Here is a 16,128-nt window from a genome sequence, read left to right on the forward strand (position 1 = left end):
CCCAGGTGGTGACTGACACTTCGTTTGGGCTTGTGCGGTGAGCAATCATGCATTTCCCATTGACTCTTGAGTGACATTCTTTCCGCTCTGGGCTGGGCATGGTGCCGTCGTTACCGCCTAGTGGCTCATGATCGATCGAGGTGCGGCTGTTCGGGGGTATAAAATGCGGTGTGCTCCGTCCATGAAGGATTGCAGTGGCTTTCTCTGTCGGCACTGGGCGTCGTTGCTATCACAGCCCACACCACATGACCGCCTGCTAAGCAGTTCGCCTGTGTGCCTTGCTGCGTTGCTCATCACGACCTCGTGAGCTCGGGTCACATCGAGAGAGAAGACAACCCAGGCTAGTAAGTGGCGGCTCACACTGTGAAAGTCCCTCGTTCCGTTTTCTGGCTGACTGGCCCATCACAGTTCGCACACACACACAACAGAGCGTCCGGGCGATTACAGGTGACAAATCACACACTAGACGGTTCTTGAGCTGCAGCGCCCAGCACACCGGTCCATGGCCCCTTCGGCGATCTACGCTTCCGAGCAGCCGCCTCTGCTGCTGCCTGACGGTGCGGCTCTGGAAGTCATCTCTGATGCCGTCGACAAGGTCAACAAGCTCAAGGGCCTCTCGTCGCCCATCACAGCCTACGACTCCGAGTCCAAATTTGATGTGGCCAAAGACAAGGCTTCTTTCCGCCAGTATGAAACGGCCTGTGAGCGCGTGCGCGACTTTTATTCGGAGCAGCATGCCCGGCAGACGGTGGAGCACAATCTGAGAATGAGGGCGCACTTCTTTGACCCCAAGAGGAAGCGGGAGGAGATGACCATCTGGCAGGCTATGGAGCGGCTCAACACCCTGATTGATGATTCCGATCCCGACACCGACCTGAGCCAGATCCAACACCTGCTGCAGAGTGCCGAGGCCATTCGGAGGGACGGAAAGCCGAGGTGGATGCAAGTCACGGGGCTAGTTCACGACCTGGGGAAGCTCATGCTTTTCTTCAAAGGGTGCTCGACGGGGCAGTGGGACGTCGTGGGGGACACGTTCCCTGTCGGCTGCAAATGGGATGAAAATTGTGTCTTTGCCGAGGCGTTCGGGCAGAATCCCGACCGCGAACACCCCATCTATGGGACCAAGAATGGGATCTACACCCCCGGGAAAGGCATCGATCAGTTCATGATGAGCTGGGGGCACGATGAGTTCCTTTACCTGGTGCTCAAGGATCAAAGCGTCTTGCCCAGAGAGGCGTTGGCCATGATTCGGTACCACAGCTTCTACCCGTGGCATCACGAGGGCGCATACAAAGAGTTTATGGCTGACGGTGACGAGGTGCTGTTGAGGGCGGTGCAGGCGTTCAATCCTTATGATTTGTATAGCAAGACGGACGAGGAGCCGGATGTGGAAAAGATGAAGGTATGGTTTCCCCATGTTTCTCAGCCAGAAGGAAAACTACTAACAAAGATGGAATACAGCCTTACTACATGGAGTTGATTGATGAGTTCTTTCCGCAAAAGGTTCTCAAGTGGTAACATTATGGAAGGAATCAAGGCTGGGGAGGAGAGAGGGGTTTTCGAGGAGCATAGACACATGTTGACTTGAAACTACCTAGATAGGTAGTTCAGCTAGAATTGTTACCAAGAGTAGGAAATAGGGGTACGTAGGTAAAGTTGAAAGACATGCTCATTGATCATTCAACCACTTGAACACGACCCTGGCATCCTTCCCTTTGTATCTCTCGTCCTCCATCGCCTCACTAAACGCATTCAGTGTAGGTCTGTCCAGCACTGTTCTCGCACCCACATCCCGGGCCAGCTTCGAGCCCATTCCCAACACTTTGGCACAAAGCTCTATCCTAAAACCCCCTTCGTATCCCCTGGTGCTTGGAACATTATCTTGAACCCCTGGTACCGGGTTTGACTTGCTTGTGACCCAACACTGACCCCCGGAGGCATTGATTACTTGAGTCAATAACCGGGGATCTAACCCAGCTTTAACTCCTATGTTTAAAGCTTCGGATGCAGCCAGCGACGTTATGGCTGACAGGTAATTATTGATGATTTTGAATGCCGTGCCGGCTCCAACGTCTCCGCAAAGAAAGATACCGTCTGGATCACCCATATGACGCAGAAAAGACTTGACGAGGGGAAACACAGAGGCGGAGAGTGGTGGTGGACAGCCGACCATAAAAGTTAGGGACTTGTTCTGAGCCCCCATAGGACCGCCGGACACAGGAGCATCCACAAAGGTTGCCCGGTTCTCGGGTATGGAGCGAGAGACGGTGAGAATTGTTGACGACTCTATTGTGCCACATTCCATGAGCAGCTTTGAGCCACAGGCGTTATGGTCTAAAGGTTCGGGGAGTGCCGGGAGTATTCCAGTGGACGCATCGAGATAAACGGCTAGAACGGACGAAGAGTTTGGAAGCATAGTGATGACCGTGTCCTTGGCATCAACTTTTATCAGTGAAACGTTTCACCCATGCAGCCAACGACGACCGGTGGCATCTTACAGCTTGCTTGGCTGCCTCGAATCCATTTTGTACAATCCGGACTGGACCTCTCCCCGAAACTGAGACCTCAGCCATGAACCTCTCGAGAGCATCGGTGTTGACGTCACAGATGAGGAGCGTCTTGTCAGAACCCAGACCAGCCCGAAGGTTCCTGGCCATGGAATAACCCATCACGCCCAGACCTGGTTTGCTTTCATTAGGACCCCTCGGGGCTACGCCATTCAGCGGGATGATAAACATACCGATAAACGCCACCGTATCCTTGGGAGATGACATGGCAGAACCTGATGCTGGTAAAATAATGATGTTTGCTCGCCACACTAAATGGTGTTCTGGCCGAGAGTGGAGGGGCTTCAGTGATGTTCTCAAAAGGTCGCCGTGAACGCGACACCAACACCACGAGAAACAACGACTTCCGATAGACATCTACATGTACCTGTGGTTTGACAAACAACCACATTTCCTAAAAAAATCCCCGATCCGTCCCGTCCTGTTCCGTGGAAAACCATTGCCAGAAGATAACTGCCGATCTGTGGCCCAGAGCCGTCTGCTCGGCATGTAGATGGTATGTATGGCTGGGAATGAGGGGGATCAGAAGACACTGCATATCCCCCACATCTGCAATGCAGCAAGAGCAAACGGGTGATTCATGCGTCACCTTGCAGTGTCTTGAATGATAGAATCGAGCTCTGTGCCGCGAAGAAGACCAAACACCAGATTTCCGAGGTGGCACAATTATCGTGGGCTCGAGAAGCGAAAACCGGGTAGGCGGAATTGACGGGCAGGAACTAGTTCACCGCCACAGTTTGACGACATATGCTTGCTAATAGTACAAGATGGCTGTGATTGGTGATGCGCTTCTCACGTGTTTATCTTCAACCGAACTATCTCTTTTCTGTACGACATGCGACAAAACATGGCTCGCGGCTGCTACAATTTTCCCGGCCAGAACCGGTGTTTGTTTCTTTCCCTCCAGGCTCCGTCGTGAGCGACAACCACTTCTGTCTCAACAGGCCGTTGACAGCTTTCAACAAAGTCTCTGATTCTGTCAAGCGAGGTGGTGGCAGCCCCGGTGTCAACATGCACACTTCTCAGCCCTCCCCTTCCATCCGGATACATCGCAATCCCCTTGTCTCCGGCCAGAATACGTGGGTCATGGCAGCAATCGCCTCCTAAGTAAATATACTTTGAGTTGGCAACCTGGCAAAGCAGATTGACATGTCCATGGAGATGACCTGGGGTGTCAATGACCGTGACAGACCCATCCCCGAACAAGTCCAACGTGGACGAAAAGGTGAATCGAGGCCTCCAGGTCCAGATATCAGCATCTAAATAGGGCGCGATGCGAGCCAGTGCTGAGTCTGATGGCCGTGTCCTTTGGGGCCGACCACTTCCAACCCCAGAGAGGGAAACAGGCGGTAGTTCTATTGTTCGATCGGACGGCAACTCGTCGTCGTTGAAGAGATCAGCTGGGTAGAGCGGGCCGTCCCCATTTTTGAGGAGATCCAGGGTGCCGGCACCAACGAGGAAGGTGGCCGAGGAAAAGTCTGACGGTGTGCCAACGTGATCCCAGTGTACATGACTTAGCATCACTAGGTCGATATCTTTCGGAGTGATGGTGGCACTGCCAGATAGCAGGCTTTCCCTGCAATCTGGAGATACAATAACAGGTTGTCGTTCAGCAATGTGTGCTTGCTGAGAGGGGGTGTATCTTTCGATGTCTCGTTTTACCCCAAGGTCGAATAGCATCCGAGTAGGTCTTGTTTTTCCAGGAGCGCAGTGTTGAATGAGAAAGGAGAGAGAAGGGACAGTGGTACGCTTCTCGGAGTCAGCGTCGGTAACGAACAATCGCTCTGGCAGTGTGAGGTGGCCTGCGTCCAGGGCCGAGATCGTGACGGTTACTGGTGAGGACTCCATAATGGAAGAGACTAAAAAGTGAAAATGGAAGTCAAGTTTTGCTTCAAAAGATTTTGTTTCGCTTTTCTGTGAGAAGATAGGCAACTGGTGGAATTGGGGGGGAATTTACGGAAAACACTACTGACTCCGAGGAAGCAGAGCAGCCCCACCAAGCCACAGACAGGTACTGCTGTGACTTGTAGCTATATAGCGGCATTCCAAACTTGTTGGAGGTAGAATCACCTATTTGCTGTCAAGTCGAGCGCGTCCTTACGTTTTCATCTCTCCTCAAAGTTGTGAAGTCGTTTTCACTGGCTCGAATTCAGAATGGATTCCTCTATGCTCCCCAACGAAATGAAAGCCCAAATCCTCCCATCGTTCAACGCACCATATCGACTCACCACACTACCGCTTCCGAGTTTCACAGCCGATAGCCCCCATGAAATGCTCGTTAGAGTCCTGGCTGCATCGTACTGCCACACAGACCTCGTGCTGGCCCAAGGCCAAATGCCCCCCTTCCCGCCTTCATTTCCTCACATTGGATGCCATGAGTTTTCAGGCGTCGTGGTGTCCCTCCCAGAGCACTCTTCATCTCAATACAGGATCGGTGACCGGGTCGGCGTTCCAGGTCGCTCATTCCGCCCCTGCGGAAAGTGTTTTGAATGCTCGCGCGAGCCAGACAACGACAAAAACCTTTATGTGGACGGTGGGGGATACAGTGTCTACTGTGCCTCGGCGGGCAACCACGGAATCTCGATCCCGGGTGGGTTTCGAGAATTCGCGATTGTTGATAGTCGACAGGTCACATCGCTGCCAGAGAGCATTTCAGCAGTCCAAGGAGCAAGCTTGATGTGCGCGGGGCTCACCATTTATGCTGCCATTAAAAATTGCGGTTTGGAAAGAGGACAAAAGGTGGGCATCATGGGCTGCGGTGGTGGGCTGGGACATCTTGGGCTTCAGTTTGCGGCCAAGATGGGACTGGGCGTGATTGGTGTTGATGTTGCGGATGAACCGTTGCGTGTATCAGGGGAGATTGCGGAAGCATTGCGCCAGAAAGAGGGCCTCTCTGTGAGAATCGTAGATGCGAGGATTTCACGAGCCGAGGATATTGTCCAGGAGATGGGGAAAGAGGATCAAAGGCAAGACAGGAGCAACATGGGCCTTGATGCGGTCATAGTCTTGCCTGAAAGCCAAAGAGCTATGGACTATGGCATCTCTTTACTTCGAGCTCACGGAAGATGCATCCTGGTTTCGTTTCCCGCTAATGGGTTTCATATTTCTGCCCGAGACGTGGTCTTTAGGGACATTTCTATCAGAGGTAGTCTTGTAGGGAGCAACAGGATGTTGAGGGAAATGGTCATGTGGGCGGCGGAGCATAATGTCCAGGCACGGATCAAGAGTTACCCCTTGAAGAAACTAAACGATCTTGTGCTGGAGTACAAGAAGGGAAAGGGCGGCAAGCTGGTGATAGACATGTCACTGGACGATTAACATTGCAACGTGTACCTATTTGACCATACTGTAACAAAGTGGAGCCGTTACCCCTGAAGGCCTGAGCCCCTGGACTCTTTGACTGATATCACACTGCCTTGTTACCCAGTTCCCTAGCTTTCTCTCCCTTATCCGCCATCTCATTCAGAACCTTCTCGGCCACTTTCATGGCGTCCACCCCGGCCGGCACACCACAGTAAGTCGTGCAGTGTAGAATGGCCTCCCTGATTTCCACCTCAGTCAAGCCGTTGTTTCTTGCACCACGAATATGCACAGCCAGTTCGGGGGCTCGGTTCAACGCCATGAGCATGCCAATATTGAGTAGTGACCTCTGTTTTCTCGTTAAGCCATCGCGTGTCCAAGCCCAGCCCCAGCACCACTCCGTGACGAGCTCTTGTCCGGGACGGGAAAATTCGGTCGATCCATTTGCCAGGGCGTTCTCAACATATTCGGTTCCGACTACTTCGCGTCGCACCTTCAAGCCTTCTTTAAAGAGCTGTCGATGGAGGGGAGCTAACTTGGGATCGGTCGACATCTTGCAATCGATACTGGCGTAGATTTGGAGGTGGAAAGGCAAGAGGCAATAAGTCAAGGGGAATTGATAGCAAGACGAATGAATAGGGTAATGAAAGGGATGCCGAGAAATTGCAAGCATTATCAAAACTTCAAGTGAGGGGGGAAGGTGCAGTCCTTTTCCAAGACTCGGAGTTGCTTTTTATGCCCGAGTGGGGGTCATCCAGCAGTGAACCGCACCATTTTAAACTCATACCTGGACATGTAATACCGCAAGGTACAAAGTATCAAAATAAATGTGTATCGCACACGTGCATTTATTTTACATGGAAATTTCACGGTATATCAATAAGAACTACCTAATCAATGGCTGAAAAGGAAAGCAGCAGAAACACTCGGTAATCGGTTCCGAACCTGAAATAATATGCAACCGTCATCAGATCTGTCACCCTCAAATTGTTCCCTTCTGCGCATTCAACTCCAAAATGATAGGTGCAGCGACATGAGCAGTGTGCAAGCTCAAAAGTGTGGCAATCTCGAACACTTCCAAAATCTCATGAGGAGTAGCACCGTATCCCAAAGCATTTCCGATGTGTAGCTTCAGACCTGGCCTAGTTAGGACTTGTTAGTAGGTGTCAGATTCCTGAAGCTAACACTTGACCTACTTGTACAAATGTGTCGATGCGCAGTCAAAAGCGCAGTATACTAGCTCCTTCACCTATCGTATTGGCGTGTCACTACCAACTTCTTCAGGGGGGTGCCTGTTCAGCATTCGATAAGTACTAACCTTTGGCTCCAAGGCACCTCCTACCTTCCCATCCACTTCTTTAGTCCAGGGCATCGCCGAGAACTCCAGGTATGACTCGAAAAAGTCTGCATCTAGTCTCAGAAAGTCCTCCCAAAATGTATGCCAGTATCCTCTTTTAGTGGTAAACTCTTCCTTCAGCTTCTCCTGTCTTTGATCAAACTCTTTTGTTGTCTCGGCGACATGCAGCCCCTCTTCCTTGAGCACCTCCACCAACAGAGGGACTCCAATGTTACAAGCATGAATCCCCAGCGTGCTGCTCAATTCAATAACTTCGACAACCTCGGCTATTGAGGCCCCCTCTTTCAAAGCGGCTGCAACATTGGTTCTGATGCCAGGAGTAAACAGGTGAGTTGCTGCACTATCGACTGCCAAGCCTATCAAAGCTTGGTTCTTGGAGGACAAGTGAAGATTCTTTCTCGGGACTGAAGCAAGAGACACACTTGCGTTGAAGAAGGACGGCGAAAGGGCTAGAAGGGATTCCCAGCCCTCATGGAAAGTGGCAGGCCCCAGAAGTGCATTAAAGCGATCTCTAGCCGCTTGTTCCTGGGCCTGGCGAGACATGATGTTGGCAATCAAGTATGCTGGATCCTGAAAATCGCAACATTGAACAAGGTAAGGAAGTTGAATAAAATTCGCGGTTCAAAGATAGCTAATTATTATCTCAAGGGTCGGACAAATAACTAAGTCCCGAGCCCCTTCATAGGTACTTTGGGATCGGCAGAGCACAAAACGGACACTGAACTGCCGCCGCCTAAACACCCCCCACGCAGACTGCATAGCCGATGTCATTTCAGTCCTGTTGATACCCATGTTTTCATGGTGCGGGGACTACTGCAAGGCGGGATGGTCTCAATGCCATGAAGGGGTATGATCGGGCTCCCCAAAACCGCAGCGGGTTTCTTTTCTCCCACTCTTCATCGTGTGCGAAAATGATCTCGACCCCCTTTGCCTCCAGCCCCCTGATCATCTCAATAGTCTCCTCGGCTTTCGCCCGGTCATGATGAATACAGCAACTCCTGTCATTCTCGTCTGTCCACTCGCCTATCTCCTTCTCTTTGCGTAAGATCCGCCGATCATGGCAGGAGTCAGCGGCAAGATAAACCCAGCCGCTCTCTGTTCGAGCAAGAAGATGTGTATGTCCTGGTAAGTGACCTGGCGCATCCACGAGATAGAGACAGCCGTCGTTGAAAACATCGATAGCTTTCGGGATCTCTAGTGACGGAATTGGCTGCCATTGGGTTCAGTTGGGTGTCAAATTCTGGATTTCGTGCTTCCCGGCCTCACTGCTACTTTGGTGAGATATATTAGGGTCAGATAGCTCGATTGTTCTACCGGCAGGTAGCAAATTTGTCTTAAAGAAAGAGTGGCTGCCCTTAAGAGAAACCGAAGAGGTCCCGGAAAGCACAGCGGCTGAACCGTGATCAATGACGAATTCCGAACTTGCAAAATCAGGCGGGTAACCAATGTTGTCCCAGTGTACCTGCTCATGGTTGAGGTAAGATGGATATCCAAGCTGGGGGTGATGGTGGATGAATAATATTGGAGCACACACGTGTGACAGAACAACAAAGTGAATTTCATTCGGCCTTAAGCCCCCCTTTTGTAAACTCTTCGTCACATCGGGGTTCGTAGACATGGGCTGCCGAGTTTTGATGTGTTGACGAATTTGCTCCGAGTATAAAGAGGGATCCCGTCTTACCCCCAAGTCGAAGAGAATATTGGTCGTGGCTCTCCTGATGGATGGCGTGTGTTGTACCAAAAAGCATAGAGAAGGAACCATCTTTCGGCTTCCAGGTGACGGGCATGGTTTGATAAAATATTCCTCCAGCAGGCAGAAATTGCCTGCAGAGAGGGCATGAACACAAACTGTACCTGTGGCCATACTGGGAGACTGGTGCACAAAGCAGGTAGGTACCTCAGACAGAACGTGTCTACCTTAGGTATATATAGGAAAGAGAGCAACCCCTCCTGGGTGGCCGGCAACTTCTTCCCCGCATAGCCTTGCTCTTGGTCGGCACCCGGCCAGTTTCCGCGTCCGCGTTGCTATCCTGCTCAGCATCATCTCCCACCATGTCATCCACAGAAGATCACAGCATCATAGCGTTTATCGGGCTTGGCGCTATGGGCAAGCCAATGGTAGCCAACCTGGCAGCCAATCTTGTTCGACCAGGCATTGTCATACGGGCTTATGATATTGCAGATGGGCCTGCACAGGAGCTCCAAACCAATTTTCCAGATGTCATTCGGGAAGCAAGCAGTGCGAAAACAGCTGTGTCGGATGCTGTAAGTGTGATCTAACGCCATTATCACCTTGCTCCGTTTGTTTGCTGTTGTTGACAACCAGGGGGCTTGCTTCCCAAGACTGTGGTATTCACGATGCTCCCGGAAAGCAGCCACGTGAGATCCGTCTATCTTGACCCAGATAGCGGTATTGCCAGCACCCTGGGTCCACACAGTGCCAAAATACTCATCGACTGCTCAACCATCGACACCGCAACCTCTTTGCATGTGAAGTCTGAAGTTTCCAAGATCGCACCCCGCAGTTTCTTCTACGACTGCCCGGTATCTGGTTAGTTGGCGCCCCACGTTCATGCTGGTATTAGACGCTGACCCCCAGTCAAGGAGGCGTGCTAGGTAGGGCCAATCTTCTTTTCAAATGAGTGCTCGCAAGGAAGTTCTCACGCGTACAGCAAATAGGGGCAGTCAAAGGCACAATAGCCTTCTTCATGGGCTGTTCGCCTGCAGACACCAACCTATCTTGTCTTAAGGACCTGCTACTGAAAATGGGCAGCCAAGCCATACCATGTGGTGGTCCATCTCTGGGGCTAGCCGCAAAGCTGTCCAATAACTACCTCTCTGGCATCATCACCATCGCCACTTCAGAAGCCATGGACATGGGCATGCGAGCCGGTATCGACCGCACGATACTTGCGTCTGTGTTCGCGTCTGGGACGGCACAGAACCGGCAATGTGATGTGTTTAACCCTGTTCCGAATGTCTGTCCACAGGCACCCTCGTCCAATGGCTACCGTGGCGGATTCAGGGTGGAGCTGATGAAGAAAGACATGGGACTGGCAATCGCCATGGCGCGGCAGGTGGGTGCCAAGAATGTCCTCGGTGTGTCTGGTTTGGGTGTCTATACAGCTGCCAGCGCGGCCGAGGACTGCATGGGCTTGGACTCCAGAGTGGTGTACAGGTATCTAGGAGGGAAAGAAAGCTCTTGAACCGTGCGAGCTGCTTGTGAGCAAGGGTAACATGATATTGAATGAAAACGCCAACCATGCTTAGTATTGTTCAAGTATCTCCGCCATGCTATGTATGCGACTGATGCGATGCTATCTAATCTCGCGAGTTTTATAGGCAAAAATGATCATGAAAAGAGAAAAGAAGAATAAACAAAGCCCGAGATATCCGAAACCCCATGCCAACCTCCCATCATCCCTACCGTGGCCATTATCATGCATTTCATATCAATCTGTATGCATGCCTGCGTCACATATTTATCGTTCTGACAAATAGCAAAGGGAAAACTTGAGATGAAATAAAGAAAAGGGGTAATAACAAAGGAGAATGTCATACACTTTCATCATAATCATATTCTGTCCCATCCTTGCGCGCGTCCAGAGCCTCCAAGCCTTGGTCTAGATTGCCGGGAAATGGTCTATTTCGTCGTCCCTTTGATGTTCTTGAACTTTAGATAGCCCAGAACATGCCAGTTGTTCATCCAGGCCCATCGCCGTGAACCCCTGACCAGCGTCTTGGTCTGGCTGGTAACACGGGGGAGGCGGAGTACCAAGGCCGGGGTGACGTAGTGTTGTAGGAAAGCCCAGAAAAAGAGGATCTGGAATGTGAGGCAGGTGAGGAAGGTCCAGTCGATCTCGTCGCCTGGATGGGTGTCGTCAGAGCCAGAAGGGCCAAAGAGGAAGGCGAGGCCTATGAGCAAAGGGGAGGATTCGACAAAGGAGATGGCTCTAGTGTTGGAGGAAGTTGCGGTGGGGGTAGTGATTGTGGTGCCGGTCGTGACCTGGCTGCGTGCCTGCACCTCAACCCTCGAGAGCGTGGCCTGCAAAGGTGGTGTGGGCGCAGAAGGGCGTGACAAAAGTGCGGAGAGGGTTGAGGATAGTCACATGCCACGACCAAAGAGAACCGGGTAGCGGAAGAGCTTTTTCTTCCAGCCGCCGCCGCTGCCCGAAACTACTGCCGGACTTTGGGATTTGCCTTTGATTGCTGGGGCTTCAGCCTCTGGCTTAGGCGCCGATGAAGACTCGGCAGCTGGAAGTGAAACGGAGACGGGGAGGTTCTTGTTGCTGCTGGAAAACTTGGAGCGCGTCCTTGCGAGTGTGAGGTGGAGGGACGAAGAGGAACCCCTGCCCATGACGCCGTTCTTGAGGCTCCTGAGGCTCCTCGCTCTGCTGGTCTTCGGGACGACGACTGGAACGGGCTGTGGCTGCTCAACGGTCGACGCAGCGGGCTCCGACTCCGGCTGCGGCTTCTGCTCAGCCGTTTGGGACTCAGCGGGCCCAACGGTGTCAGCAACGTCGGGAACTTTGTCGGCGTCCTCCTGGGTCCCTTGGGTGACGGTGTTCTCGACCTCCACTTTTGGAGCGGGCGCAGCTTCAGCGACTTCGGGCTGTATCACAAAACAAAGGGTTAGCACCAGAGCATCTTGCGGGTGTGGCGTGACGTTGGGACAACGACACCAAAGGAAGAGTGCCGGAAAAAAAAAGAAAAAAAGGGATGTACCTCTTTGGAAATCGAGGGCCCTTCTTGGGAGAGATGGGTGGCGGGGAAGACTGACTTCTCCATCTGGTCCTCCTTGTCCTCCTCTTTTTGTTCCTGGGTGTCTTCAGCGACGGAGGCGGAAACCGCCTCGAGGATTTCAGCCGGAAGCTCGAGCTTACTAGGAAGCGCAATGGCGGGCTTAGGGGAGGGAAGCAAGGCTGACAGGGCCGGTTGGGAGGCAGTCTCGGCCTCCTCTTTAGCCGGTTCAGAGGCCTCATCCTTGGCCTCGTCCTTGGGCGAATCGAGCTTGGCCTTATCATTGATAGGCGCAGCAACGGAAGGCTTGTTTTGGTTCCGCTCCTGATCATCCCCAGCCTTGGAGGGGGCACTGACGAGCTCGTTGATCTCGGCCACGGGCAGAACCTCCTGCAGTGGGGTCAGAGGTACCTCCACCTCGACAACCGCAGGAGCAAGAGCCTCCTTGCCGACGACGGCCTGCTCGTGCTCCGAGGCAGTATCGATTTCGGACCAGAACCCCGAATCGGCTTGTCTCAAGGCCGCACGAGGATTGATCTTGGGCTCAAGGGCAGGCACTTTGTCGGAGATCACAATGGGGACCGACGAGGTGGGGCCCTCCTGGAGAACTGGGAGAGCTCTGAACTCGCCCGCCGGCTCTGGGTCCATGTCGATGTGCTTGCCTGAGTCGGCGCGCTCGCGCTGCTTTGCGAGGGTCGGAACAGGGCCAAGCTTTTCAACCTGCTTCTCCTTCTCCTTCTCCTTCTCCTCAAGCACCGGGGCGAGGTGGGCCAAGTCTTCGGTGTGCACTTGTTCGTGCGCCTTCACCTTGATTTCCTCGACCACCTCTCTGAATGCCTCACGGGCCGGCTCCTCATGCTCGACCACAGTTGGCGTCTCCGAGATGGGGTCCAGCTCAAACACGGGTTTCGACTGTGCCAGCGGCTCTTCCACCTGCACCTGTTGTGAAGTCTGAACGGGCAAGGCGGGCAGGTAGGGGTCAGAAAACGCCTCGTTGGGCGAATCATGCTGACCGTCAGTCCCACTCATTTCGTCTTGGGAGGGCCAGGGCACGGCTGTCTTGGTGCTCTTCCTGGAGGACGGCGTTGGGAATGAGTCCTCCCTGGAGATGGTCCTGGATCTGAGGTCTATGTTGGACATGGGAGTCCCCGGTGCTGGGGGAGGTGATGTCGCCCTCGAGCTGCCGGGGGTGCTAGGCTGCTGCTGCTGCTGCTGCTGGCTCTGTGGCTGTTGTGGGGCAGCCTGTTGTGATGGGGGTGGAGGCTGCGGCTTGGGGACATAGCTCTCACAGAATATTTCCAGGACGGTGCGCAGCAGCACCCGGTTGGGAGAAAGGATGTTGCTGATTTGGTCCAGCAGGTCGGATTCTCGGAGGGCCTTGGCGTCCTTGAGATGAGGACGAATCTTTGCCCTTAAAAAATTCAAAAACCAGTCGTCATTGTCGCAGAGATTGGGGTGGGCGTCTCTGGCCACCTCCAGCAGGGAAGGGAGGGGCAGGCCCTCGCCATACCTTTCAATCTTGGCCTCAGCAAGCTTCATGAGGTCTGGGAGATCGTAGTGTTTCGCGGCGGCGTAGGCCTGGATGCTGGTCTTGAGCTCGGCAATCTGGCGTGGGAGGTCGTCGGCAGCCTTTGGCTTGAGGGTCTCGTAGGTGCCGGTGTGGAGGTAATGTACAAGAACGTGGCTAACGTCATCCGAGATCTCTGGGAGCTCGGGAAGGTTATCCTCATAGGCGGCGTGGAGCCTGGGGCTTCTGAGGAGGATGTCCTTGGGCAGCGTCAAGGGGCTTGCAAAAGGAACTGTGCAGGTGGGGCTTGCGTATGGTCTGCTTAGCCAGGTTATTTATCAGTTGTTTGAAAAGGCAGCGTGAGATATAACAGATATATATACAACATACGAAGTCTCGGGACGGGGATCCATGTCGTGCCTGGGGAGAGCAAGCTGGCCGTCGATTCCCTTCCTGGCGGCACCGCTCTTCTTTTTTCTGGCCATGGTTTCGCTGGTGAGGGTGGATATGGTGGCGACGAGGAGGGCAACGAGAGTCAAGAGGGCAGCTGGATGAGACTGGATGGTTCGACAGTGAAGTGGAGGTCGAGGTTGTAGAGATCAGTCTTCATTGCTCGCCAAAGACTCGACGGGGTTATCTCTTAAGTCTTTGAGCGGTGGAGCCGTGCCGGGGACGACTCCATAAGAGTTCCATCTTAATCCTTTACCGCTACTGCAGGGCTAGCTGGGTGCAGCAGCGGCGCATCTCGACTCGTCATTTGCCAGAGTTGGGCCTCAACCCATTGCCGGTCCTAGGTGGGTTGATGAGCTGTCAGCGAGCCTATCCCCAATCGGAAGCGGGCCCTCCAACCAGGAGCCCCTGTGTAGCCAGTCGCCTTGATAGGGCTGTCTGGGAACCATGTGAGTCCCCGACGTGGCCTGTCGAACCCAATGTTTCACGGAGAGAGACAGCCTGAGGGGCCACGACGACATGTGCCGTGTTGGGCAGTCTGGGCCGGTTTGAATGTTGCTGATTCCAGGTTTGCACATCTGAGCGCTGGCTGCGGCGGCATCGCAATTCCGGGGAAACTGGGGCCCTGATTATCAGCATAACTGTGCAGCGCAGTGCTAGCGCAACTATCATCAATGTCTTGCTGAAGTGCCCCTCACCTCACCTGACGGGGGGAGCCTTTTCCACTTGAACTCATCTCATCATCGGTCGATTGCACTAGGTTTCTGGGTTTTTAAGTCTCTGGGTCCCGTCATCGGAGTAGGTATACGGATATCGTCGATTCAATTCAGGTGGTTGAGGTCGAGTGGTGCCCAACCCAAGTCTTTCTTCCAGGTCCAGCCCGCCAATCAGCAGCGGCTTGCTGGTTGGTCTGTGCGAGGGTTAGGGTTGGTCCTGATGATCGCAGGGCAACTGGGGAATTTGGGGATTCGATTGGGCATTGATTCTGCCCTCTTTTTCGTTGCTGCTGTGCATGCGATGGATGCGTTGTCGCAGGGTTCGTGCATGGTGCATCAGGACCCAACCAGACCCTGGCAAAGTCAACGGCCGGTCTCCATTGTCTCCCTCTCTCTCTTTGCTCGCTCGAACTCGAGTTGTCCATCACCATTGGCATTGGCCATTGATAGGCGTGGGTGGCGGTTCTGATGGCTCTGGGGGCTCCACTGGGTTGCGTACCTCTCTCGATTTTAATTGACTTTGATTTTTAGTTTTTTTTTTTCGCGGGGTTGTCGCGTGCTTTCGTGTTTCGTTCCGTCAATTCTTCCTCCCACCTCCCAGTGTGCCAGTTCACCGCCCATCTGCCTATCACCAAAGAAACCAACCGTCCTCGATTCGATCGCCTCCCGACCTGCATCAGCCAATTGCAATGGCAGCCCCTCGCCGCATCGTCTTCCACGAAGACCTGAAAAAGGACTTCCCCACAATGATACCCAAACACTGCGAGGTCTGCAGACAGCCTCATGCGCTGCTCTGGCTGCAGCGTCTACTACTACTGCACGCGCAGCTATTAGACCCTCGACTGGCCAACCCACAGCCCACCTGCAAGCAAATCAGCGCCAAGCCCAAGGGGGTCCAAGCCGAGGAGACAAGATTCGTGCTCGCAGGGGGCTGCTCCCATTGGACGACCCCAACGTCAATGGTGTCTTCTGGCGCCATGTCCACCTCCGTCCCTATCTCCAGGCGAAGTTCCTCTATGGCGAATTCCTGGTCCGCTCATGGCGCCGCCAGGGAGTCGAGGACTCGCTGAAGCAGTATCTCGACATTCTCCACCGCAATCGCCCCAATAACCAGGGCGCTCGAGACTCGGTTCCGGCTTGTTCATCCGTTTCGACCAGGACCAAGAAGCTTACGATCTCATCTACTGGCGGGCGCAGGACGGCCCAAAAGGGCTTTGGCTGGGCCGACCTCTCCCAGCCCTTTCTGGACGACCAGAACGTCGACGCCACCGGGCCTGTCGACTTGGGGTGCCCCTGCTTTCTCCAGCTCACGCCCGTCGTGACCCTCTGCCTAATCAAGTTTCACCTGCTCTAAAACCTCAAAGGGATCATGCACCTGCGGGAGACCACACCCCCCGGCAGTCCTACCCCGACAGTCCTACCCCGACAAGAGACGAGATCCTGTCCGTCCTCAAGGGCAAGTACCAGTGCGCAGGCAACGTGGTGGACAAC

At 53.6% G+C, this 16,128-nt stretch overlaps 9 protein-coding genes across 9 annotated transcripts; 3 read left to right on the forward strand and 6 right to left on the reverse strand.

Annotated features, from left to right (window-relative positions):
• Window positions 1-502: 502 nt before the first annotated feature.
• On the forward strand, window positions 503-1,694 carry QC763_001080 (uncharacterized protein; the record flags this gene model as incomplete). Its single annotated transcript, XM_062905218.1, has 2 exons — window positions 503-1,402; window positions 1,462-1,694. 2 exons carry the CDS (start codon window positions 503-505, stop codon window positions 1,516-1,518), a joined length of 957 nt encoding a protein of 318 aa, XP_062767734.1. The 3' UTR covers window positions 1,519-1,694.
• QC763_001090 (uncharacterized protein) lies at window positions 1,670-2,924 on the reverse strand (the record flags this gene model as incomplete). Its single annotated transcript, XM_062905220.1, has 3 exons — window positions 1,670-2,431; window positions 2,499-2,680; window positions 2,741-2,924. 3 exons carry the CDS (start codon window positions 2,922-2,924, stop codon window positions 1,670-1,672), a joined length of 1,128 nt encoding a protein of 375 aa, XP_062767735.1.
• A 504-nt stretch (window positions 2,925-3,428) lies between these two features.
• QC763_001100 (uncharacterized protein) lies at window positions 3,429-5,246 on the reverse strand (the record flags this gene model as incomplete). Its single annotated transcript, XM_062905221.1, has 2 exons — window positions 4,541-5,246; window positions 3,429-4,476 (listed from the first exon to the last, which is right to left on the reverse strand). Exons 1-2 carry the CDS (start codon window positions 4,609-4,611, stop codon window positions 3,429-3,431), a joined length of 1,119 nt encoding a protein of 372 aa, XP_062767736.1. The 5' UTR covers window positions 4,612-5,246.
• QC763_001110 (uncharacterized protein) lies at window positions 4,722-5,885 on the forward strand (the record flags this gene model as incomplete). Its single annotated transcript, XM_062905222.1, has 1 exon — window positions 4,722-5,885. The coding sequence occupies one exon, from the start codon at window positions 4,722-4,724 to the stop codon at window positions 5,883-5,885; it is 1,164 nt and encodes a 387-aa protein (XP_062767737.1).
• An 88-nt stretch (window positions 5,886-5,973) lies between these two features.
• On the reverse strand, window positions 5,974-6,540 carry QC763_001120 (uncharacterized protein; the record flags this gene model as incomplete). Its single annotated transcript, XM_062905224.1, has 1 exon — window positions 5,974-6,540. The coding sequence occupies one exon, from the start codon at window positions 6,538-6,540 to the stop codon at window positions 5,974-5,976; it is 567 nt and encodes a 188-aa protein (XP_062767738.1).
• A 173-nt stretch (window positions 6,541-6,713) lies between these two features.
• On the reverse strand, window positions 6,714-9,101 carry QC763_001130 (uncharacterized protein). Its single transcript, XM_062905225.1, has 3 exons — window positions 7,186-9,101; window positions 7,064-7,116; window positions 6,714-7,009 (listed from the first exon to the last, which is right to left on the reverse strand). The coding sequence occupies exons 1-3, from the start codon at window positions 7,765-7,767 to the stop codon at window positions 6,850-6,852; spliced, it is 795 nt and encodes a 264-aa protein (XP_062767739.1). The 5' UTR covers window positions 7,768-9,101; the 3' UTR covers window positions 6,714-6,849.
• A 95-nt stretch (window positions 9,102-9,196) lies between these two features.
• QC763_001140 (uncharacterized protein) lies at window positions 9,197-10,430 on the forward strand (the record flags this gene model as incomplete). The annotated part of the gene is made up of 3 exons (XM_062905228.1): window positions 9,197-9,489; window positions 9,568-9,775; window positions 9,868-10,430. Exons 1-3 carry the CDS (start codon window positions 9,277-9,279, stop codon window positions 10,428-10,430), a joined length of 984 nt encoding a protein of 327 aa, XP_062767740.1. The 5' UTR covers window positions 9,197-9,276.
• A 2-nt stretch (window positions 10,431-10,432) lies between these two features.
• Window positions 10,433-13,956, reverse strand: QC763_001150 (uncharacterized protein; the record flags this gene model as incomplete). Its single annotated transcript, XM_062905229.1, has 3 exons — window positions 10,433-11,836; window positions 11,950-13,789; window positions 13,862-13,956. The coding sequence occupies 3 exons, from the start codon at window positions 13,954-13,956 to the stop codon at window positions 11,330-11,332; spliced, it is 2,442 nt and encodes an 813-aa protein (XP_062767741.1). The 3' UTR covers window positions 10,433-11,329.
• Window positions 13,957-14,244: 288 nt separating this feature from the next.
• QC763_0046380 (uncharacterized protein) lies at window positions 14,245-15,569 on the reverse strand (the record flags this gene model as incomplete). Its single annotated transcript, XM_062905687.1, has 2 exons — window positions 14,625-15,569; window positions 14,245-14,538 (listed from the first exon to the last, which is right to left on the reverse strand). The coding sequence occupies exons 1-2, from the start codon at window positions 14,655-14,657 to the stop codon at window positions 14,245-14,247; spliced, it is 327 nt and encodes a 108-aa protein (XP_062767742.1). The 5' UTR covers window positions 14,658-15,569.
• Between the last annotated feature and the right edge of the window lie 559 nt (window positions 15,570-16,128).

The sequence above is a fragment of the Podospora pseudopauciseta genome (genome assembly GCF_035222475.1).
Source record: "Podospora pseudopauciseta strain CBS 411.78 chromosome 2 map unlocalized CBS411.78m_2.2, whole genome shotgun sequence".
Taxonomy (NCBI): Eukaryota; Fungi; Ascomycota; class Sordariomycetes; order Sordariales; family Podosporaceae; genus Podospora; species Podospora pseudopauciseta.